Genomic DNA, 18,165 nt, shown 5'->3' with positions numbered 1-18,165 from the left:
ACGGTTGACTCGCTAACGAGTTTCATGCATTTGACACAGGTCAGGTAGAGCATTAGTGCAGCTGCAGCTGCATGCGCAGACAGAGGTGACGAGCACAACTTAGTGCCGTTATAGACGTCATCACAGATCTCCAGCATGGCGTCCGCGCAGAGATGTCAGACTCCCAGTAAAGATGATTTGTATTATCGGATGCATTTTCATATGATGAACGAGCAGCAGGTGGAGGACATCACCATCGACTTCTTCTACAAACCGCACACCATCACACTGCTCACATGCACCATCCTCAGCCTTATGTACTTCGCGTTCACGCGGTGAGTGATTGGTGACGCAACACTGACAACGATACAATGATACACATCCAATGTCACACACACTGTAACAACATAAACAAATACACACACAGTTCTGTTTGTTCAGTGTTTCAGTCGTCAGTTATTGTTTAGTGTGTGTCGTGACGCATCAGGTTTGTTTTATGTTAAGTTTAAGCTCATCTGTATGCTAGTGTCACTCGAAACATCAGAAATACAGATCGTGTGATATTCTAGTAAATATCTAGTTATATTCAAACTAAAATGAATGCCTCCCTCACCCTAAACTAGCACTAGCATTAGCACATTATTCTTCAGGGCTGATGATGGGAAACATTTAAAGGTGCCAAAGAATGCGTTGAAAGATTGCTTGATATCTACACAGAAGGTTTGTGGTTTATTAAGTGCAAAAATGATCCAGAGTCAGTTTTACATGTCCATTTACAACCCTAGGATTTGCCTTTAGAATGGAATGGTCTATTATTACCTTATTTGGAATGATCATGATCATGAATAATAATGTTGATCTGCTCTGATTGGCTGTTTCTCCTTCAGTAGCTCTTTGTGTATGTAAAAAGATCTTATGTTTGAGTCTGTATCAGATGAAGATACAGGTTTTGAGGAATAATTAATTGTTTGGAGTGTGTATGTTTTTTCAGTATGGACCTGCAAAATGTAACTGTAACGTCAATAGTAGAACTTCAGCCTAAACGCTAGCATAAAACCTTAACTAGCATATAGCGCTAACTCAGCAGTCACAACTTTGTTTTTATCATTGTAACAACATTGTAATTAATTTAATGTTGTGGTGTACATCTGGACTGTAACGTCACAGTTGGTGTTATGTTGAGATTGGTCTGTTTTCCAGCGCTCTTTTACATGCACAAGATTTACATAAGAAGGAGGAAACAATCGTGAGGCTCATGATATGTCATTACCATCTACACAACTCTTATTATTCATCTATGCCTACATAAATACAGTTTTACATTCTACGGCACCTTTAACTTTCTTATTTCGTGTTTGATATGTTAAGAGCTTCAGGAGTCACACACACTGCACATGATCACATGACCAAACATTACTTTATTCATCATCTGATGAGTTCAGTCTTTGTTATAACACAAGAACGACATTAATTCTTTTAAGTGTATTACTGCATGATTTATGTCTGATGTAAACTGTGAAGGACTGTAGTTGTGGGTGTGTGACTGAATCTTTCCCTTCCAGAGATGATGGAAATCCAGACAGTAACGTGTGGGTGGGTCTCATCCTGGTCATCTCCTTCTTCCTGGTCATCAGTGTTCTTGCCTTTCCTAACGGTGAGCGAGAGAGAGAGAGAGAGAGAGAGAGAGAGATGCAGGGATGGATGCAGGTTAATAACAGTTTGGTTTGCTTTCAGGGCCCTTCACGAGACCTCATCCGGCAATATGGCGCATTGTGTTCGGTAAGCATCACTGTTCTGTAGATGGGAATGTGGGCAGAAATGTGCATGTAGTATATATATGTCACAATCTTAATGGGGTAAAAATATGTTTGATTTTCTTTGAGTAGAAATAGATTTCTTATGATTGTGGGATTAAATGATAAGATTATATGTGGAGTTTTTCTAAAATATGTTTTCTTTGTGTTTCTATATTAATAATGTAAGTAAAGTAATAACATAGTGTTGAGTTTCATCTCAGAAGTGCTTTAGGTGTTTGTGTGTAAAATGGTTTGTTTGTTTGTTTTTCAGGGTTGAGTGTTCTCTACTTCCTCTTCCTGGTTTTCATCATCTTCCTGAACTGGGATCAGGTGAAAGCGCTGATGTACTGGCTGGATCCAGACCTCCGCTATGCCAAGAGAGAAGCTGATATAATGGTTAGTGAGGGTTGGGCATATAGTTTGTTTCCTGGTCTGTCTATGGTGAAGGGTTAGCCACGAGTTCATACTTGTTGTTGATGTAACTAGAGTTGCAAAGGGGGAGAAACTTTCCGTGGGAACTTAATCTGGAGAATTGTGGAAATATTCCAAATTGGAAACTTAACAGTTTATGAGAATTAACAGGAATTTAGGGGAATTATTTGGAACAATTTGATCAAAAATCCTTTAAAAGTCATTCTAATATGAATGATTTCTGAATGATTTTTGATAGATAAATGCACAATAGCTTACACACAGCACAAGAAGTTGTAAACTAATGAATGTAATTAGGGCTGCACGATTTGGGTAATTTTTCCCATTGCGGTTATTGGTGCTAATATTGCGATTATACTAAATGGTATCATGAGTCAACTTGATGGGTTTTAAGGAAAATCCACACACAGTTTAGCTAAAATGTGTATTTGTAAAACTATAAATGTTTTCGTATTGCCACGTGATGTAACAACTGCTCAGTGTCAGTAATCCTAAATCCAAAATACCGCCATACAACAGACATAGAGGTTTTTTTAGCTACCAGATCACTGTCAACCTCCTCTGCATCCATCTTCGGTCTGGTATAAGTGAAGACGCACACCACGCACGTGCATGCCACACGTGCACTGCCTTTTTTGTTCGATTTTCTTTCTTTTTTAATCAGCAAGGAAAATCATCAAACTGTTATCAAAGTCCACACATTTATTTATTTAATATAATTGCAACTTTTTGCCGTCATATAATCGCACAGGCTGACATCGCGATTGCGATGCGATTAATTGTGCAGCACTAAATGTAATTTATGTAAATACATGCAAAGATGGACATTTTGACATTATTTTGGGTGTAGGATTCAAGAAATTATCTGTGCATGAAAGAATGTGCAGGGTGGAAATTCAGCTGAAATTGTATTTAAATCTTGTTTTAATTAAATACAATTATTCTGCAGGATTTTTTAAACTAAATTTAAATTCCCTGTTATAGGCAACTTAAATTCCCAGATTATTTCCATAAATTCCCGTTAAAGGCGGGGTGCATGATCTCTGAAAGCCAATGTTGATTTTTGAAATCATCTAAACAAACACGCCCCTACCCCAATAGATTCTGCACCTTCTTTTGATAGACCCGCCCCACACATATGCAATCCAGATAATGTTGCCGACTTTCTTTTCCAAAGGGTTTTTCAAATATCATGGATCCGCCTTTAATTCCCATGGAACGTTTCCAGCCTTGAAAATTCCTGGAATTTTGCAACCTTAACAGTAACTATGTATTTATATTTTAATCTGTGTAACACAACAAGTAATAGTTCATAATGAGCAGCCGAGGTTTAATAAATGCTTTCAATAGTCCCTTTCACACATACCGTCTTTACTGGTAATTTACTGGTAAATTGCAGTTAACATGTCATGTGTGAACAGAACCTTTCCGGTAAATCAGTGCTCCCAATTTACCAGTAAGACCGGTTGTAAGATTACCAGTAATTTACCGGTAAGCACTGTGTGTGAACGAAAAATATAGCATTACCGGCATTTAGAACGGACGACGTCAGACCGTGCTGACAGATCGGGCCAATCAGAAAGTTTTTTATACAGGTGACGCGGTTTCCCCCAGACTGTTTACAGACGTTTCCACACACATGTTGCTTAAAAGTCGAGCACACCTGAAGTTAACATCCACATTTCTTCACCAAAGTTGTTTAAAACAGCTTACCATCTAATTGCCAAATTGCCGACGTCCTTAGCACACCATCTGTGAAGCCTAATGTGCAAACCCGCAGATTCCGTTTGACGCCGCCTAACGCAATGTTGTTTGGTCACGAGCAACTTCGCGACCGTTTGCCAAAGATGTGAAAACAACAAAATACAGACCGTGGATATTAAGTCATAACCCGCCGTTTACAAATACGACACGGACGGAGCTCGCCGGCCGCGCGCCACAGGTAACTTCCGCTTTCTCTCCGAGTTTACCGGTATTTTGATACTGATGTGTGAATGATGTCTTACTGGTAAAAAGACGGAGCGTCACTGCATGTGTGAACAGCACATTTTTGTATTTACTGGTAAATTCATTCTGGGAAATTCGTGGTAATTTACCAGAATTACTGTGTGAAAGAGGCTATTGTTATCTGAAAGTTAGTGTATGTTATCTCCTGACACATCCGTGATGTGTTATGATGTTGTGATGATTGACAGGAGTATGCTGTAAACTGTCACGTGATCACCTGGGAGCGAATCCTCAGTCACTTTGACATCTTTGCGTTCAGTCATTTTTGGGGTTGGGGTATGAAGGCTCTTCTCATCCGCAGCTACGGCCTTTGCTGGACCATTAGCATCACGTGGGAGCTCACAGAGGTAAGAACATGATGCATGTGATAGTCAATAACACCACAGACTGATGGACAGAAATGCTCACCATTGTTTATTGACGATGATTTAATAAAGAAAACTCGGCTCTTATAACCAAAAACTTCTCTTATTTTATAACTTTCTTTCCAAACTTAGTGAGCTTCCTTCTTAGGCAACTTATTAAGGTATTACAGATGTTTCACACATCTGGCTGTAATGCATTTGATGCTGCCTGTTATCTAGGGCTGTCAAAAGATTAATCGCGATTAATCATAAACAAAATAAAAGTTTGTTTTTGCATAATATATGTGTGTGTGCACTGTGTATAATTATTTTTTACACATGCATGAATGTAAGAAACATTTGTGTGTGTGTGTGTGTGTGTGTGTGTGTGTGTGTATAAATATATATATTTAGATTTTGATATATTGAATTGTATATATACATAAAAAATACATAAACAACATGTTTCTTAAATGTATACATGTATGTATGTATTTATATATTCATAATAATTACACACACAAATATATTTTTTATTTTGTAAGTTATTAATCACGATTAATCTTTTGACAGCCCTACTGCCATCTATGCTCATTTTAGCCCCGCTGCATGTAAAATCTTACACACAGCTCACATTTCACATAGGATGCAGCCCTTAAATGTAGCTGCCTAAGTAGTATACTAGTAGGGATCGAGTACTAGTGATATAGTAGTAAACTAGTGCTTTTCTTGTTTATAAATGGTATAAAATCAATATAAGTTTCTGTCCACAGCTGTTCTTCATGCATCTTCTGCCTAATTTTGCCGAGTGCTGGTGGGACCAAGTGATTTTGGATATTTTGTTGTGTAATGGAGGAGGCATCTGGCTGGGAATGACCGTCTGTCGTTTCTTAGAGATGCGCACGTATCACTGGGCCAGTATCAAGTGAGTTGATGTAAGATCTGATGATGTGTTATGATGTTTACAGTGACTGATGAAGATCTGACCATCATCTTCATTCTACAGAGACATCCACAGACTCACAGGAAAGATCAAACGTGCTGCTTTACAGTTTACACCCGCCAGCTGGACGTACGTGCGCTGGTTTGATCCTAAATCTTCTTTCCAGAGGGTGGCTGGAGTTTATCTCTTCATGATTATCTGGCAGGTTAGTTGGTTAAAATAAACGCACGTGAGTGATTCTCAAGAAATCCAGATTTAGAAGGTGTCCAGCATCAGAATTTTTTTGCACATATAAGATTAAGGTCTGAACTTACTATAATCATTATTTTTAGAGGATATAATAATTAAAATTTTTTAGATTATCATTATCAAAAATGATCAGTACCGCAACATGATATTACATTAAATATATGCATTTACAAACTCATGTTTCGGTAATGAGAATTAAAAAGTTTTAACTTTTATCTGGAGAGAAAAATAAGAACTGCTCACCTGGTAGCCATCTTGAGTGTCACAGTCAATTTTGTCCCAACAATTTTTTTTTTAAATGTTAGTTCTTTGAGGACTTAAACAATGATTGAAAATTGATGCGGAGGATGAGAAAATTGGTCTTGGACACATTTATATTCCTTATTATTGTCTCTACATTTACCAATGATGACCAAATACCAAATGTTTCTTTACTGTAAATGTTTATAGTATAACATGCACTGAAAGTTTTTATTTTTTAGATTTTTTAATTATAAATATTTCCATGTCAAAGTACCCAAATCCAGTCATGGACATGTTGCGGTAATGATAATTATCCCCTTAAATGTGGAAAAACAACAAAATTGGTTTGTATGATGTCATTTGAAATCATGTGCAAAACAGTACATGAAGAGATGTTTGTAACTGTATGCTTCTTATTTTGATAGCATTTACTTTTTTTATCAAAATGTTTCATGACACCTCATAAGTCTAATTTGGCGAGTATCACCCACATCCACATTATCATGGTAGTTATAGCCACACAAACCACTTTCTCAGACGTCTGCGCTCAGATCTGTTTGGCTGGCTTTATGCATCTTTTTTACTTTTTGAAAGAAAGATTGGAACATTCTGGAGCGATGGCTTGCGAGTACATTAACAGTTTGCTAGGTTTACCTAAATATTCCAGAAAGTCTTTTCATCAGTGAGTGAGTGGTGTGGTGTTGTATTGGTTTGAATGAAAACTATGATATTTTTGCCCATTTCACACATAAAGAATGATCTAGAGGAGGAGGAGGAGGGGGTCAGTCTGATGCACACTAGATACCATCACCCTAACCCGTTGCCTTGGTGATGAAAGGACATTATTGTTTAAAAGAGAGGCGGTCCTGGTCTTGCTCTGCTATTCAGGGCCCTTTAAAGAGTAATGGAATGTTTTTGAAAAGGAATTTGGAGGAGGGGGAACAGAGGTCTGTGAGAAGACTCTTCAAAAACTGAAATTAGTTAACAAATGATTAATAGAGATTTTACTGGATGTGAATCAGTCAAACAGACTCAGAAATATACACTCTTAGAAAGTATGTGTTCATTTTTTTACACATCTTTGTGTGTTAAGCTTTTAACACATTATGTGTCATTTTGTGTTGATTTTGTGTTAAAATATTACACATTATATTATATTTATGTTGTGTTAAAAGGAACACAAAATGTGTTGTTTCAATAATAAGAGATGGGTTGATTCTGGGACAAAGCATTTAATGTGTTCTCCCAGAATCAACACTAATGTGGTGTTTTTAACACGTTCGTTCTAAGAGTGTATGGAGACATTTCACAAAACATCTGCCACAATATTCCCGTCCTTTAGCTTTAAAAGTCCCCATGAAATCAAAACGGCCTCTTCTTGCTGCAGTGTTTATTATTAACAGTTTATCTGTGTTTGTGTGCGATGGATTACAAAACTCACATTATAAAACGGTTAGTTCCAATCCTTGATTCTGATTGGTCAATAGGTGTGCTTTATTCACGATGAAACACTGCTATGGCCGCTTCACCCAACGGTTCTATTTAATATCACTGCGCCCTTAGCAACACCCTTAGCAACACATAAACATATAATAAGACAAAGGCTGTTTCTCAATTCCAAGAACGCAAAGAACGGACTTGCGTCCTCGTGGAGATCGGTCTTGCCAGGCGACCTTGGAAGAACGAACTCGGAAGTTTTGCCGCAATGACTTCTGGGGCGTAAAGCGATTTCAGCAAGTCTGCACTCGATGCATCCTCGATATCAAGAACACATCCGGGTATTTTCATGCGTCCTCTGTCCTTGCGTTCTTGAGAATTGGAATGAACTTCGACCGTTAATGATGACGTAGAGCGAGGACACGAGGACGCAAGATCGCTGAAGAACGCATATTGAGAAACAGCCATTGTCTAAGAGCAGTTTGTTGTTTTTATTTGAGCTTTCATGTTGTTGTTCGCAGTCAGGGACTATTTTTTCTAGCGGAAGGAATGCTTTTATTGATTTAACTTCATGAAAGTTACACTAATATTTTTTTACTTTAATATTGTGTGGTAACCGTTTTATAAAAGCAATAAGGTACTCGAGGCAAGTGCTGAAACATGAATAAGTAACGGCTGAAGGGGTTGCAGGCACTCCGCTTCGCGTCGTGCCTAACAACGCCCTTCAGCCGTTACTTATTCACGATACAGCACAGCCTCTCGTACCTTATTGCTTACGTACGGATCACATTATGGTTTTTTTTTAGGCACGTATCGGGTTATTTTTCGGATCAGTAAAAAAAGGATGGGAAAAATCTAATAACAAATCAAGAAATTACAAAGTCGCACATTAAGTAAGGTCTAAAATTATCATTAGGTACAGAAATCGAATCAAATGAATAATTACACTGTATTTATTGTTTTTTATTGTATTGATTAAATTTTTTTTTTTTAGAGCTACAGAAGAGATGTTCTCTTTGTCTTGGATTGATTGATTAACATAAATGACACAGACTTAAGTAGGTTAATTGAGGTTACTGTCTCTTTAAGAGAAGCACAGACTGGTTTCTGCATCTAATCTGTACACACAGTTAAGACATAAACAAGTTTTTTTATTAGAAAAAGAATACTGTGAAGATCATTTTATTTGTATGTCAAGAACAGAAAGATTTTATGTTCGCTTGCTCTTTGAAACGCATCTCTCCGTGTATGCACTATTGAGTGCCCTTAAACACACACAGACACACAGATGGAGGGCGAATTACAAACGGCGCAGCATAAAACATTGTTCCACATAAAGGGCCCAATTTTAACAATCTGAAACGCAAGTGCGAAGCGCAAAGCGCAAGTGACTTTGTGGGTGGATCTTGGGCGCTGTTGCTATTTTCCCGGCAGGAGAAATAAGTCTTGCGCCGGGCGCAAATCAATAAGGGGTTGGTCTGAAGTAGGTTCATTATTCATAGGTGTGGTTTGGGCGTAACGTCAAATAAACCAATCAGAACGCTATCCAACATTCCCTTTAAACGCAAGGGCGCAAGTTCTATGGCGGGTTGCTATTATTATGACGGATTTACGAGGCGCACGACAGGAGCGGTTCACAGCCGAGGAGACCCACGTTCTTGTAAGAGCAGTCAAAGACAGAGAAGTTGTTTTGTATGGGGATGAAAGAAACCCGCCCAAATCAGCGTCCGTTAAACAGGCGTGAGAGGAAATAGCCACAATTGTCTCATCAGCTGCGCCAAGCACTACAATGATGTCAGGAGACGGGGGGATCCCAAGCTTGCCAGCATAAATCGGGCACGCCGGGCACCCAGGAGGACATCGCTGCGTCCCCCCTCACCGCTGAAAGGGTTTTGGGGGCTTTGAAATCGGACCCAAGAAACGCAAGCAAGGTCCAACCCCAAAGTACACTTACAAATCAAGTTCATATACATGAAGGTTTCTTATGAAAACATTTTAATTATTTTTTAGATAAAATAAACGTAATACAGCCACACAACAAACTTATGAAAATATTTTAATCGTTATTTGCATGATAATTGTTTAACGCTGCCACACAAAATAAATAAAAACTATTACCACAATGCTCACCACAATGATTTCCCTTATCTCATGTATTAATATTTTTTATTGTAACAATTTATGATTTAATGATTTCCCTTATCTTATATTTTTTATTGTTACAATTTATGATTTGCAAAAATAACTGTTGCATATGTGTAGATTAGATAAGCAATGCGCGTTGTGCACGCTATACATTATGGTCAAGCATGTGCCCTTAAAATAGCATAATGAACCACGCGCAACGCGCCACTGACTTTAGACTAGTTTTTTTTTGTTAATAGCGCAATTGTTTTTTGAAACTGCAAAATAGCATAAGAGATGATTTGCGCCGGAGCACGCCTTCTTTTTTGCGCTGAACTGCCCAGGGAGCGCAAGTTCATTCCCTAGTTTGCCGACGTGCGTCTGTGGAGGGAAAACCCCGCTGTGCACCGGTGCAAAATACGAAATGATACATGCGTCACTGACAAAGTCAATTGCGCTGGGTGCAAGATAGGGCCCTAAATCTTTACGTTGTTTTTCATTGCTTTGTTCGCCAAATGTATTTGAATACACTACAGTATGACATACAGTGAAACAACTTACACATCAAGAGTTCTGAATCTGCTGAGCTTTGAAGGATGATCACGTCTGATTGTAGCTGGACCCAAAACATTCAACCACAGTAAACTGCTCACTTTAGCGCCTTTTTGCATTTAAATAGTTTAAAATCACTTGCATGTTCACATTTGTAAACCTTTGAAACACATGCAAATGATAAACGTTCCCTTTTTAAATGTGTGTATTAATCCGCAAATCACATGTGAGCCGAACATTGGGTACGGATCACGGATCAACTGCCATCCGTTGCAGCACTACTTTTTATTGGTAAACTTTAATCAAGGTCTGAGGATCTTTCTCTGATGATGTCAGCTTGATGGTGTGGGCGGGGCATCTGTTAACCCCACCCCTTCACTTGTCTGTCTGCTGTGAGTTCCATTTCTGAATGAAACGCCTACTTTTTTATATCCAATCAACTCACAGTGGAAAGCACAAGCCACGCCCACTATTTTCCTTGTTTGATATTCATTTCACTGGGAAATAGATCACAATACAGAAGTAAAGTCGATCACGACCTTCTGTTCACTGGGACAGAAACATTTATATCTCATTGATAAGTTTCTTACATTCTCACTATCTGCTTGTTCATATAGATCAATGGTTTCTAACCCTGTTCCTGGTAATCTAACGTCCTGCAGATCTGACCTCCAACACCAATCAAATCTGTTTATTTTACAGTGCATCAGTCAGTTTTAATTTGACATGACAGTAGACTTCATGGTTCTTCTTTGACAATGTTCATGAGATGTTTTTTGTTCTGAATTTTTCTTTAAAGCTGTAGATTTTGTTTTGAGTAATTAAATCTCTTTCTTTCTCTCTCTCTTTCTTTATTTTGTGAAATGAAGCTGACAGAGTTAAACACTTTCTTCCTGAAGCACATCTTTGTGTTTCCAGCGTGTCATCCTCTCAGCTGGTGCAGGATTCTCTTTATTGGCATCATTACGGCTCCAACCGTACGGTATGACTGAAAAGATTTTGTTTTGTTTAGTGCAGTCTGTAATGTAAAGTCTAAGTGAAAAGTAGTTAAAGAGCATCAGTGGAATGATTTGTGATGTCATGTCGAGTGTAATTATTATGTGTTTACAGTAATGAATGAGTTTTGTCCACCGTACAGGCAGTATTACGTCTATCTGACGGACACGCAGTGCAAACGTGTGGGGACGCAGTGTTGGGTGTTTGGGTGAGTCTGAAATGACACCTGTTGGCACACATGGCGTTGTGATGGTATTGTTATAGTAGTCAGTAACAGATGTCATTGTGTGTCGCATGTGGAATAGATGCTGTTAAAGGTGAAAGGTTGGAGACATTGTGTGAAAGAGTCGAACGTTTAACCACAAGCCCTTAAGCACACTAATGTTCCACTGCGGTCGCCATCACTGCATTATTTCAGTTGTTGCTTCACAGATATCAGACAATGACCTACATTATATACGCTTCATAGCGGTCTCGTCTTCAACTCTTTCTAAACATCTCAAAACGCTGGACCGGATTAAACGTTATACCTGATAATTATTGTATATCTGTCAAACCTCTTGGTGTTTCCGCTCGTACTCATGAGCCCAGAGTCAGTGATGAAGCTTTAAGGCACTGCTTCTCAAAACACAAGGGGCTGTGAAGGGATCCACAATACACTAAATAAACTTAGTTCTTTATAACCGCTCACAAAAACCGTTACTGAACTACTTACTAAATATAAATCAAACAAGATGAGAATCCACTCACTGCTGTTAGCAGCTCGGATGAAAAAGCAGCTAAACGTCATCTCCGTCAGAAATAGAGAATGATATTGACACTCTCGGCGCGCTTTAAACATTTCTTTAAATCCATTTAATCCCCGCCTCAGACCATTTAGAAATACCGCTTTGTTTGCTGAATTCACCATATTTCAGCAAAGTGGAATTAGTTGAACTATATTTTAACCCGGTTAAACAAGGTTTACTGAATACATTAAAATATTGACCAAATGTATTCAGAGAGGAGAGTGAAGAGAGATGAGATGAGGTTGGAAAATGACGGATCACATTCAAACGTGTGTCTCCCCTACTGAACAATACAGCTAAGACCAGCATAAGCTGGTAGATTGTTTTAGCTGGTTTAAGGTGGCAGGAGCTAGTTTAAGCTGGTCCTCCCAGCCTGCCAAAGCTGGTGGGTTAGCTGGTCTTCCAGTCAGACCAACTTTGTCCAGCTTGACTGGTTTAAAAAGTGATCAAAACACTTGCTACACTAGCTAAACCTAAGCTGGGAGACCAGCAAACCAGCTCACCAGTTTATGCTGGTTTTAGCTGTTTATTTGTCAGTAGGGTATTGTGGGTCATGTGTCAGTGATCTGAATCACAGCGCCCCCTAACGTGTGCTTCACATTCTTTACATTTCTGACTTTTGCATCTTCAGAAACATTAATTTTGGAACTGTTTACAAAAATCAAATGTGTTGATTGAAATGCCTAAAGTGACATTTATGAAAATAAGAGATTTTAATTGCTAACCAATAACCTTTTCATTGCTGTTAAAGGGAAATGATTGAACCTAAACATTAAAGTTTGTTAAAATGTGAAAACATGCCAGACACAGAGGGGTTTGCATCTGAACTCCTGCTTTATTAATCCATATAAACATAAAACTAAATCACTTTTTTATTACAAACCTGTTTTTCAGTCAGACTCAACAGAATTGAATCATCATATCTAAAATATTGATCTAAAGATTTGGAAGCAACTTTTGTAATTCATGTTTTGTATTTATTGCCACGAGTTGTGTTGAACACTTGACTTTCTGACTGTAATGAAAGATATTTTCTGATGTAGACTTTAGTCCTCCTCGCTGTAAGTGTAAATGTAATGATATGGTGGGCAGTTTCCCGGACAGGGATTAGACGAGTCCTAGACTAAAACATTTTTAAGAGCTCTCCAAACTGAAAACAACTTGCACGTACATATCTTAAAATACATCAGTGCCCTTTGTTTTGCCTCAAAATGCACACAAGTAATGTTTTTAGTAAGGCATGTTTGTTAAAACTAGTTATATTTCCTAATTAAACTAAGGCCTAGTGATTAAGATAATCCCTGTCCGGGAAACTGCCCCATAATGTTTTAATTATAATGAATGAATGAAATGTGTTGCCTGTGATCGTCCAGCGGGCGTCTGATTCTTTCCTTCAGTTTCTCATTACACAAAAGTGTCTTGTAAAGATTCACTTCATGTTTCTGAATCTTCTAGTAAACGAATCTTTCTTTCATACAGGGCCATTGCTTTCCTGGAAGCGTTAGCGTGCATTAAATTTGGACAAGATTTGTTTTCTAAGACTCAGATTCTGTATGTGATCTTGTGGTTGGTGTGTTTGGTGAGTTACGCTGCTGTTTCTTCAGTTTTTATTCTAGCATTTCTAAATCTGTAGGATTTCTCTTTGAAAGGTGTTTTTGTGTTGCTGATGTTGGATATTTATCTTTTTAAAGGCCTTCATCACATTCTTGTGTCTTTATGGGATGGTGTGGTACGCTGAGAACTATGGGCCCAGAGAGAAGGTGAAATGAAATCACAAAGCATCAATCTGAACATTTACTTCAGATCTCTGTTTCTCATTCTCAGCTGCCTAAATAATAGTGTATACAGTGATGATGTGGAGTGTAATTTGTTGATGTTGTGATGTTTTCAGAGTTTCTCAGAGTGTGATGACAGTTTTCAGTCAGATGTTGTTGCTGCTGATGGTGTGACTGAATGCAAAGGTAAAAAACACATCAACTCATTCCTCACAAAAAGCACATTTCAGTTTAATCTTAGTTTCTCCTAATTGAACATAAAGTGTTTGTTTCTGGATTAAATATAGATTATAATCTCAGAAGTATCTGAGCCAGTCTGTAACAGTAGCAGTTTTAAGATGAAGTTTTATGTAGAGGTAGACCGATTAATCGGTTTTGCCAATTAATCGGCACCAATAGTTCATCGGTGGAACAAAATCCATGCCGATAGTTTTTCCGAGTGCGTCCGTTGCTTCACATCATTATAAAGTAATTTATTTGCTGAATAAATGCTGCATTAGTAAAGAAACAACAGCAGGAACTTAAGTTTGTCGTCAAGGCTGACAGGACACTAGTTATTACTAGTATCTCAAACAGGTACACAAAATATCATCATCATCATTAATCGGCTGCGAACAAAACGGGTTTGCAGTCGGTCACCAGTGTTTGCGTAGAGTGGGGCGACCTCATCGCCCATCCTGTGACGAAAATCAAAGGATGCAATCAGCCAAGTCATGCGCATGACGTAAAAATGCGATTGGCTGTGCAGGGCTAGTAACCCGCATGGCTTAAACAAAATTACTCCGAAAGTCACACAAAATATACGCAGATAAATCCAACCCAAATGTTTAATGTCATGATTATTACCATTGATTTGCATTTGTTTATTTCCAGTTGGTTACTTTTATTCATTGGTTGTTTTATTACTATTGTAATACATTTCAGCACTGTTTCACTTTCAGTGTTATGTATGTTTTTTTATCCAGTATCCATTTTAAAAACTATCATTCAATTAATCGGTATCGGTAAAATCCACTATCGGTCGACCTCTAGTTTCATGGCATCTTGCGCACAGAAGCAGTAGTGTCAAGGTGTCCTGATTGACCCTCGATTCATTTCACACATTGTTGGTTACCTGAAACACCAGAAAGTCAAAAATTTTAAGTTACAATTAAATGAACATAGCAGCACACGCATAAGTTGCATTGTCAATTCTACTAACCTGTGTCACTAAACGGAGTTGCATGAGCCACACTGACTTCTCTACATAAGATGTTATGCCACTTCATGTTAAAACCTCTTCTCAACATGTTCAAGGTATTTTTAATCAAATGATTCCCTTTAATGATGGATTTATGTTGTTTTTTCATAGGGGAATTTGAGAAGAACAAATCTTCATCTACTCGAAGGAAAGTAAAGAGTTCTGGAAATAGTAAAAGCATGAACAGTGTGGAGAAATGAGTCCAGAGCGTATTTATGAACCTTCACGTGACTGAACGGATGTTGGCACAGTTTGATCAGTCTTGTTAATGGAGGTAAAGTCACATGACTGTGTTTATGGAAGGTGAGATTATCTCAGGTTTGGTCCAGACATTTCAGAAATGGTCTGATCCACCATGGCTGTCAAAGATGTTAATACTGTATAACTACAGAGACGGTGTTTGGTATTCACACAGCAGTATTTTATGTCACAAACACTTTCAGCTGTGTATTATATGCATCAGATTTTAAATTACGTCACTGATATTAAAATGTTTCTGCAAATGAATTGTAATGCACTGCAAAAAATGACTTTCAGGAAAACATTTTCTTGGTGTTTTTGTCTTGTTTTCAGTAAAAATATCTAAAAATTCTTAAATCAAGATGCTTTTTCTTGATGAGCAAAACGACCCAAGAAAATAACTCTAGTTTTTAAACCAAAAATATCACATTTAAGTGATTTTGTGCATAAATGAATTTTTCTTGAATTTAGCGTTTAAGAAAAATGTTCAAGATTTTTTGCTTACCCCATTGGCAGATTTTTTTGCTTGTTTTATGCACAAAATCAAAATACGATATTTTTGGGCGTTTTGCTCATGAAGAAAAAGCATCTTAATTTAAATTTTTTTTTTTGGATATTTTTGCTGAAAACAAGACAAAAATACTAGGATTTTTTTTGTTGAAAATAATTTTTTGCAGTGTACAAAAATGACTTTCTTACTACGTATTTTTGTCTTGTTTTCAGTACAAATATCTAAAAAGTCTTAAATTTAGATGGAATTTCTTCACGAGAAAGTGACCTATAACTAAGTCTAGCTTTTGGACAAAGAATGTACTGTTGAAGTGATTCTGTGCTTAAAACAAGCAAAAATATCTGCCAGTGTTATTAAAAAAATATTAAAATAAGTTTACTTTGTCAAATTATTTTGTTTGTTTTAAGCACAGATTCACTTGAATTTTATGTTTTTTTGTCTAAAAACTAGATTTATTTTTTTAGGTCATTTTGCTCATCAAGAAAATACATCTTGATTTAATAAGTTTCTCATGGATGTTTCTTGCTTATAAATGTTTGTATATATGTTTCTCTTTTAGATATTTGTACTGAAAACAAGACCATAATAAAAGTAAGAGAGTCGTGTTTGATAGTGTAAAAGATCAGAGCGTTTAAAGTCAACATGAAATCAACATTTCTGTTATTTCTGCTCTTACCAGGAATTATTTCAGAGATCAGTCTCACAATCACCGGCCGATCGATCCGTTAACGTGAATGTTAAATTAAATTCCTGCTCTAGATTAGTTTGGTTATTTAAATATGAGTTTATTATATGAATGTGAAGGGTCCATGTCTGTTTAAAATGAAATGGAAATACAGCAAATAGTTTTTTTTTAGAAAGCACAATTAAACTCTGATTATTAAACACCCGTATCAATGAAATGTTTTGATCAATTTCATGTTGACTTTAAAGATGTTTGTAAAGGTGTGTGTGTTTTGGCCAGTATAATGTATGATTCAGACTGATGTCTAGTTGAATGTTACCTGGTTAAGCTGCTTTAGAGAAGATGAGGTTGACCCTGGTGTTTTTTGGCACTTTTCTGGTTTCATTGCTCCACTGATATTTGTGAACAGGATGTTTTAATGTCATGGGGGTTTTCTGTGAATTTAAGGTTTCTTTCCAGTGATATTCTTCTGCTGTTTAATGTGGTTTTTTGGATCTGGTTTCATCTGATGGATGTTTCGATGCGATTACGCATCCTTACGCCAGTATTGAAGGCTTATAGACAAACATATTCAACAGTTGTGTGCCTGCATGTGTGTTTTATGAACTGACATGTTTAGTTGTGTTGCTGTTGTTGTTTTGTGCGTCCATTCAAAGTGAACTGAAGATCTGATTTCTCTTCATCTTCTCACTTCAGTGCTGGAGTCTTAGATGTGAAACTACAGTACATGATGTAAACATGCCAAAACTCTCTGTTGTGTTTGTGTAAACATGCGTGTGTGTGTGTGTGTGTGTGTGTGTGTGTGTGTGCGTGCGTGCACGTGCGTCGCATGTGTGCGTGGCTCGTGTGCGTGTGTGTGTGCGTGTGTGTGTGAGCTTGTGTGTGCATATGTGTGTCTTTGTAAGTCTGTGTGTGTGCATACAATATGTTTGTGCATGTATGAGCTTGTGCGTGCATGAGTGTGAGGGAGAGCTTGTGTGTGTCTGTCTCTTTGTGAGTCTGTGTGTCTGCATATGTTTGTGCATGTGCGTGCTCGTGCGTGTGTGTGTGTGTGTCTTTGTGAGTCTGTGTATGTCCGTGCGCGTGTATATGTGTATGCATGCGTGCATGTATGTGTACGCGTACGTGCATGTGAGGGAGAGCTTGTATGTGTGTGTGTTTTTCTTTGTGAGTCTGTGTGTGCGTGTGTCTGTGTGTGTGTGTGTGTGTGTGTGTGCATGCAGGCATGTAAGCAAGTCACTGTGAAAGATTAAAGGCCTTTTTTTCCTCATCATGAGTACATTTCATGTATATTATAAAAGTGAAATCAGTGTTTGTCTTTGTGAATTTCAAATTTGCATTTTTGTTGAAGTGTGGCACGCACAACATGACTAAACTTTATATCTTTGCAATATGAAACACCTGATTTAACCGAGTTTTAAGATTAAATATCATCTATATCTTATGATATGTGTTTTGTTGTTTTTTCTTCATTATTGTGTAGTGTGTCCTCCTGAACAAATATATCCAAATATAATCATGATGACATTAAACAGAAATCATTCATAAGACTTCAATGCACAATGTGAACACTGATTAATGATGTGAAACTCTTTAGCACAAAAGATAAAAATGCAAAGATAAAACTACACAACACACACGAGACTAACACTGCAGTATCAGATTTCAAACAACCACAGACAAAAATAACCCACTGCCTTATGCCTTAGATACAAAGAGATTAGATACACTGTAAAAAGTAATACCTAAATCTAACTTATAAAATTGAGGCAAGTGGCTGCATTTGATGTTTTAAGTTGAGTCAACTTGTAGCCTTTTTTAAGT

The 18,165-nt window shown here is 37.6% G+C and overlaps 1 protein-coding gene across 1 annotated transcript; it reads left to right on the top strand.

Annotated features, from left to right (window-relative positions):
• Window positions 1-135: 135 nt before the first annotated feature.
• On the top strand, window positions 136-16,509 carry ptdss1a (phosphatidylserine synthase 1a). The gene is made up of 13 exons (XM_055211612.2): window positions 136-314; window positions 1,542-1,633; window positions 1,714-1,758; window positions 2,047-2,171; window positions 4,403-4,561; window positions 5,332-5,483; window positions 5,565-5,706; window positions 10,976-11,088; window positions 11,245-11,310; window positions 13,370-13,469; window positions 13,582-13,650; window positions 13,782-13,851; window positions 15,017-16,509. The coding sequence occupies exons 1-13, from the start codon at window positions 136-138 to the stop codon at window positions 15,103-15,105; spliced, it is 1,401 nt and encodes a 466-aa protein (XP_055067587.2). The 3' UTR covers window positions 15,106-16,509.
• The last annotated feature ends 1,656 nt before the right edge of the window (window positions 16,510-18,165 follow it).

The sequence above is a fragment of the Misgurnus anguillicaudatus genome, chromosome 10 (assembly GCF_027580225.2).
Source record: "Misgurnus anguillicaudatus chromosome 10, ASM2758022v2, whole genome shotgun sequence".
Classification (NCBI taxonomy): domain Eukaryota; kingdom Metazoa; phylum Chordata; class Actinopteri; order Cypriniformes; family Cobitidae; genus Misgurnus; species Misgurnus anguillicaudatus.
The sequence above is the reverse complement of the archived record's forward strand: the minus strand, read 5'-3'. Positions and strand labels throughout refer to the sequence as shown.

Coding starts and splice junctions, on each gene's coding strand:
- ptdss1a (XM_055211612.2), top strand. CDS start 136: ATGGCGTCCGCGCAGAGATGTCAGACTCCCAGTAAAGATGATTTGTAT. Junction 11,311..13,369: donor ACGCAGTGTTGGGTGTTTGG/GTGAGTCTGAAA, acceptor TCTTTCATACAG/GGCCATTGCTTTCCTGGAAG. Junction 13,651..13,781: donor ACTATGGGCCCAGAGAGAAG/GTGAAATGAAAT, acceptor TGATGTTTTCAG/AGTTTCTCAGAGTGTGATGA.